The 6798-nt window shown below is 46.8% G+C and overlaps 1 protein-coding gene and 1 pseudogene across 2 annotated transcripts; both read right to left on the bottom strand.

The window, feature by feature from the left end:
• Positions 1–1173: 1173 nt before the first annotated feature.
• On the bottom strand, positions 1174–3321 carry LOC109812927 (uncharacterized). Its single transcript, XM_083072057.1, has one exon. It carries the CDS (start codon positions 3319–3321, stop codon positions 1174–1176), a length of 2148 nt encoding a protein of 715 aa, XP_082928183.1.
• A 1147-nt stretch (positions 3322–4468) lies between these two features.
• Positions 4469–6798, bottom strand: LOC109793197 (putative xyloglucan glycosyltransferase 12 pseudogene; annotated as a pseudogene). The gene is made up of 2 exons (XR_014432837.1): positions 4816–6798; positions 4469–4680 (listed from the first exon to the last, which is right to left on the bottom strand). The product of XR_014432837.1 is annotated as a putative xyloglucan glycosyltransferase 12 pseudogene (transcript).

The following is a 6798-nucleotide window of genomic DNA, read 5'->3' as shown; positions in this document are numbered from 1 at the left end:
GGGTTCGTATACCCCTTCGGGTTTATATACTGGCTGATGGGGGTTCATGCGATTAATTGGGTTAAGGTTCGAACTCGACCTTTTATCAAGGATACCGAGGTTCGTGCTCGACCTCGGGTTTGCATTTTTAAGGTTCGAACTCGACCTTTATCGAGGGTACCGGGGTTCGTGCTCGACCTAGGGTTTGCATTTTTAAGGTTCGAGCTCGACCTTTATCGAGGGTACCGGGGTTCGTGCTCGATCTCGGGTTTGCATTTTTAAGGTTCGAGCTCGACCTTTATCGAGGGTACCGGGGTTCGTGCTCGACCTCGGGTTTGCATTTTTAAGGTTCGAACTCGACCTTTTATCAAGGGTACCGGGGTTCGTGCTCGACCTCGGGTTTGCATTTTTAAGGTTCGAACTCGACCTTTATCGAGGGTACCGGGGTTCGTGCTCGACCTCGGGTTTGCATTTTTAAGGTTCGAACTCGACCTTTTATCAAGGACACCGGGGTTCGTGCTCGACCTCGGGTTTGCATTTTTAAGGTTCGAACTCGACCTTTATCGAGGGTACCGGGGTTCGTGCTCGACCTCGGGTTTGCATTTTTAAGGTTCGAACTCAACCTTTTATTAAGGGTACCGGGGTTCGTGCTCGACCTCGGGTTTGCATTTTTAAGGTTCGAACTCGACCTTTATCGAGGGTACTGGGGTTCGTGCTCGACCTCGGGTTTGCATTTTTAAGGTTCGAACTCGACCTTTTATCCAGGATACCGGGGTTCGTGCTCGACCTCGGGTTTGCATTTTTAAGGTTCAAACTCGACCTTTATCGAGGGTACCGGGGTTCATGCTCGACCTCGGGTTTGCATTTTTAAGGTTCGAACTCGACCTTTTATCAAGGATACCGGGGTTCGTGCTCGACCTCGGGTTTGCATTTTTAAGGTTCGAACTCGACCTTTTATCAAGGATACCGGGGTTCGTGCTCAACCTCGGGTTTTACGCGCGCGATTGGATTACGGGGGTTCTATTTTCGTGTTTACAGTAATTGATGCGGTAACATTTAAGGAAATGCCATGAGTGAGCGAAAAGGAGAATATTATTAGATAATCCTGCCGTACCTCATTAAAAACCCTCTCCGTTTAGGACGGAGGCGGGAAAAGAGTGCGTGGTTTCGCTTTTACAAATGTGAAATTAGAGTTTAGGGGCATGTAGTGGGGGGACTCTTCTTGCCCTCCTTGCCGGACACGGAGATCCTCAGGCTTTCGGCGTAGCATTGCCGAGCTGTCTTCTGGTTTGCTCTGACGGAGATAATTTTTCCATCCTTTCCTGGGAACTTCATGGTGAGGTGCGGGGTGGACACCACCGCGCCGAGATGATTTAAAGTCGGCCTCCCTATTATGATGTTATAGGAGTTGTTGGCCTCCACGAGGAGGTATCGGACCATGATTCTTCTGGCGTCCGGGGGTGTGCCAAAGGTTGTGAGCAGGTCCACGTATCCGCGGGTGTGGACCCGTTCACCGGCGAAGCCAACTACGGGCTCTGTGTGCAGCCGGATGAGAGAGTGGGGGACGTCGAGCTTGAGGAAAGTTGGCCAATACAAGACGTCTGCTGAGCTCCCCTGATCGATGAGTGTCTTTTGGACTTCCCAGTTTGCGATTTCTACCCCGATGACCATGGGGTCATCCTGATTGGGGCTGATCCCTGCGTAGTCCTCATCGGAGAAAGAGATTGGTGGTGAGCTCTTGTAGGGGATCGAGGCAGTGGAATGGGCGCAGTTGATACTGTGGAGGTGTCTTTTTCGGGCTGAGCTGCTGGCACCTCCTCCGGCGAAGCCGCCTGCAATTGTGTTGATTATTCTCCGCAGGGGGGCTGGTTCGGTCTCCTGGCTTATTTCAACCTGTACTGCGCCATTGGCGTTTTGCTGAGGTCCTGTGGGTAGGTCCCCCCGAGTTCCTGATCCGCGGCCTCTCCCGCGTCCCCGGCCTCCGGAGCCACCTCGGGAGCCTGGCTGTCGCTGAATGTAGTGGCCGAGGTGTCCTGCCTGGATGAGTTCCTCGATGCGGTCCTGAAGTGTGCGGCACTCGTCTGTGGTATGGCCATAGTTTTTGTGATACCGACAGTGTTTGGACTTGTCAGCACTGTTTGGTGTGTGGCCGGGTGGGGGGAGGTCTAGCAGGTTGCTGTTACTGGCTTCCTCCAAAATGTGGACTCTTGGGGCGTTCAGAGGGGTGTAGAAGTCGTACCTCCCGGCTCTGTTTGTCCTGGCTGTCTTCTTGAATTGGTTGTCGTTGTTGACTTTAACCTTGTCTTTGTGGCCCTGTTCTGGTTTTGCGGGGCCCTTACCGCGAACCTGGTCGCGGAAGGCCGCGTGCTCCTCCATTTGAATGTAACCGGCGGCGCGGGCGCGCAGTTCGTCCATATTGCGAGGGGCGTCGCGACATAGGCTGTCGACGAACGATCCGGGTTTCAGTGCCATGAGCATGGCGTGTAGGGCGACTTCCGGGTTTAGATTTCGGATCCGGACTGATATGTTAGAGAAGCGCTCCATAAAGGCCCGTAGAGGCTCGTCGTCATTCTGTCTGAGGTTGGCCAAGGCGGCCGAGGTTGTGTGGTGAGGTCGGCTGGTGGCATACTGTGCCGTGAACCGCCGCACCAAGGTGGAGAAACTGTCAATGGACCTTGCCGGCAGTTGGGTGTACCAATGGAGCGCGGATCCTTTAAGCGAGGTCGGGAAGACCCTGCACAGTATAGTGTCACTGTTAGTGTAAAGGTTTACCTGAGTCGTGTACGCGTCGACGTGCTCATCGGGATCCGTAGTGTCGTCGTAGCGGTCGAGGTGGAGGGGCTTCCACCCGCGGGGTAACGAAGTCTCCATGATGTCGTTCACAAAGGGATGACGGCGGAAAGGCTCTTGGCCCTCGGAGACGTGAGTGGGGGCCTTGCTGGTGCCCTGCCCTGATCTGTGTGTTGATGCATGAGACCGGTGCGTGGCGGGCTGCGAATGTGGTGCCCTGGTGGTTGCTTGGGAATGGGGGGCTGAATGCGCCTCCTCCTCATGATCACCGCTGTCGTGCGGTGGCTGGCCGTGGCGATGCCGAGGGAGCTGGGCGCGGATGCGCTCGTTCTCGGCGCGTAGCGCCGCTAGGTCTGCTTCGTTAGCGGTGCGCATCGCCGCGAGGTCATTCTCGTGCTGGGCACGCATATTCTGGAGGTCGGCGTCGTGCTGTCGCCGCATCTGCTCGACTTGTTTGACCAAACGCCTCAGGGTCGCGGTATCGCTGTCCATGGTAGTTGAGTTGCTCGTGTTATCTGTTGCTCGTCTAATATGGCTTTTGGTAGAAACCATGCAGGTGGCCGATGAGAGCTTGGTCTGATCGGCCCCACGGTGGGCGCCAAATGTTCTTACCGGAAATCTGCTGTAGAGCTGATCCGCCGGGTAAGATTGATGAGCCTCCTTCGCTGGGTGTATTGGTGCTCCGAGATGGGGGAGGTACCTGCAAAAGAGACTCCGATGCTAAAGTTAGGGTTTGTATGAGTATGAGTCTCGTATATATGTAATGCACATACCTTTGTGTCAGTTAGGGTTGTCTTGGGCCTGAGATAAGATATGATATGATACGATATCCTATCATATGATATGATCACGTTGTGACATAATATGGCATAACGGGAGAACGGTTTTGGCCTGGGACGAGATCTTCGGGCTCGGGCGTGGTCTGTCCGGATTCCAGGCTAACGTTGTTCAACGCGTGTCCGGGATGACCCTTATAATGTCAACCCGGGCTGAGAGCCCGAGTGTGAAATGCGGTCAGTACATAAATATTTATATATATTTTAAGTATTATATTATACGTTAAAATAAAGTAATGTAATTATGATGAATTACTAAATAATTTTGAAATTATATAAAATTTAATATATATAATCTTAAATATAATATTACATAATTCAATAATTAAGTTCATTAAATTTATATTACATAAAAAAATTATTAAAAATATAAAATTTGGTAAAATTTTTTAGACTTATACTTGCTGTCAACAAATCCACTCTTTATAATATATGAGTTCTTTAACACTTGACTTTGATCTTTTTCACACTACTACAAGATGCATATTCTACATCGGTTCTCCAAAGGTATCTACATCGGTTCTAAAACCGATGTAGAATAGAGCGATGTAAAAAATGTATACATTTTTACATCGGTTCTGAAAAATCGATGTAGATTTAAGCATAAATCTACATCGGTTCTCCAGAGAACCGATGTAGATTTATGCTTAAATCTACATCGGTTCTCAAGAGAACCGATGTAGATTGCAGTTTTTTTTTTAAAAAAAAAACATGCTTATTTTTTTGATTATTTATGATTACTTATGAGCACGACCATTTTCAAGGATTTCAATAGTGCTTGGCAGTACCTGAAATCAAATAACAGCAAGCTCTACAAACATAGACTAATTTTTAATTGTCCTAAAGGATAGCAGTTTTAAAACTTGTCACAATACATACACTGTTTAGTAAAATAAAATAATGTTTGACTAGCAGAATCCATTAAGTAAATTTTTCTTCTTAAAAACTTGTCACAATACATACAAGGAAGTTAAAGACCTTCCAATTCCTAAAAAAAATCCCACTGACATGAACTACAAACTTTCCATGTAACTAAAAATATTAGTAAGGTCATAGAAGTCATCGGTCTCCTCTCCTACAACATACCAACAAGAAATGTAATCTTAATCAGGATTTTTGAGAAAAATTCAACATACGAATATCAATAATTCAAATTTTAAATGCAAACTTAACTAGCGCCTTGGGATTGTCAAAGATAAGATGCCATTACCATTGGATAATGGAGCATTTGATGATGAAGCCAAAGCTAATGTTTCAAAAACGTGGATCTCTCGTCCAAATCTTTCTTGCATAGCTGCAAGCTTGGCCTGGTTCAATAAAATATAATGGTAAAGAAAAGATCCTTGAAATTAATAATTCATTTAAGTGCAAAAACAATAAACCTGAACAAGGAAAAGTTGGCAACAATGCAAATAAATAAAGAATACATATGCATTGGACAAATATCCACAATGCCTTCGTGAAAGATCACGTATTTTTAGAATCATTTCAGAGCATGATAATTGAACTGGGATTCATTATCAATAATAAAATATAGTATATTATATACAACCAAGATACATAAAAGTAAAAATTCATGAATAATAAGTAAAAACATAAACCTAATACTAGTGAAGACAGTGCTCATTGCCTGGTATGATTGCAAGCAAAGGCAAACCAACATACACCAGCAGCCAATTCCCTGTCTTATCTAATTTTTGGGAAGAGAAAAAAAAACCTCTTATTGTCAAAATCACATATACAGCTCGCCTCCGCCCTCTCCAACATCATTGAGGAAAATGAATTTCCATCCATGAAGATGAGCTCGAACGGCAATGTCCATGTCCTCAACAGTAGTCCTCTCCAGCCAACCACCAGCATCCTCCAAAGCTTTTATCCTCCACAATCCCGTTGTTCCATTGAACCCAAAGAAGTTAATAAAAATCCCATTCACTTGCTGCTCCAACAAACAAACACAGAAAAGGAAAACCTTAGCTTTGTAGTTTGTTATGATAACTCATAATAAATTACAAACGACACTGGACAGCGAATCATTAATGACACCCACCTTAAAATGAGGAACAATTTTCTTGAGGAAATCCGGCATAGGCTGGAAATCTGCATCAAAAATTGCAACGAACTCGTAGTCTCTGACGTAGCTACAATTCATGGCGGATTTCAAATTCCCAGCTTTGTAGCCATCTCTTATGAAGCAATGGCAGTACAAAATGTTGCCACCCTCTTGTTGCCATTTCTGAACCTCCTCCTTTATCAACAACTGCGTGGTTAGGTCATCCGAGTCATCCAAAACCTGAATCAACAACTTCCCTTTGGGCAAATCCAAATTGCACACCACAGCAATTGACTACTGGTAAACCTAAAAAACCAAAAACATAAATTAGATCGGAACAAATTAAACTAAAAAATAAGAGTAATTATAAGTTATTACCTCTTTCTCATTACACATAGGGATCTGCATAAGCACCATTGGGAAAAAACCAAAACCCTTCTCTCTGGATTCAAGATCTACCACACCCCCACCCTTGGGGACAAGCTTGATATTCTTAAACCGAATCCAGAAACAGCCCAAACACAGAACAAGCCTATCCATACTCTGGATATGGAACAACACAATACACGCATTGGTTAGAAACTGCAGAGGGGGAGCGAGGTACTCCACGCGAACCAAAACCCAGCGCGAGTAAACCCAATCGAAGAAATCCTTAACTCCAAACCCAGGTGCCCAAAGCAAAGACTCCAACTGAAGAGTCGCGGCGCCGAAATGCCAGCCTTTGAAGTACGTAGCGACCTCGAAGCACAAGAGGGAAACGGAGAGGAAGAGGAAGAGCTTGATGCAAGAATAAAAGCGCGTCTTCACGGTGGCGCTCTCATTCTCCCGGCCACCTTTAGTATCAGCGTTGGTTTTCCTGGCGGCCACGCGGTGCTTGACGGCGGAGACGAGCCCCCACAATGCCGGCGCGAGGGAGGTCAAGAAGCCAGCGGCGCGGTGCGCTTTGAGGAGGAGAACCCATGTGAGCTGTTTGGCATTTTTGCCTCTTCCTTTTCGCTTATGATTAAGTCTTCTTCTTTGGGACCCTCCAGCGCGTGGAACCTCTTCCCCGGCGCGGATGAGAGATCGCGTGAAAAACCCTAAAGGCGAAGCGCGGAAGGGGAGCCTGGAGAAGCTTCCCAACCTCAACCCTAAACCCCAAAT

This window comes from Cajanus cajan, chromosome 3 (genome assembly GCF_000230855.2).
Source record: "Cajanus cajan strain Asha chromosome 3, NIPB_CcT2T_4, whole genome shotgun sequence".
Classification (NCBI taxonomy): Eukaryota; Viridiplantae; Streptophyta; class Magnoliopsida; order Fabales; family Fabaceae; genus Cajanus; species Cajanus cajan.
The sequence above is the reverse complement of the archived record's forward strand: the minus strand, read 5'-3'. Positions and strand labels throughout refer to the sequence as shown.

Bases quoted from the DNA above. Each gene is read 5' to 3' on its own strand.
- LOC109812927 (XM_083072057.1), bottom strand. From the start codon at position 3,321: ATGGTTTCTACCAAAAGCCATATTAGACGAGCAACAGATAACACGAGC.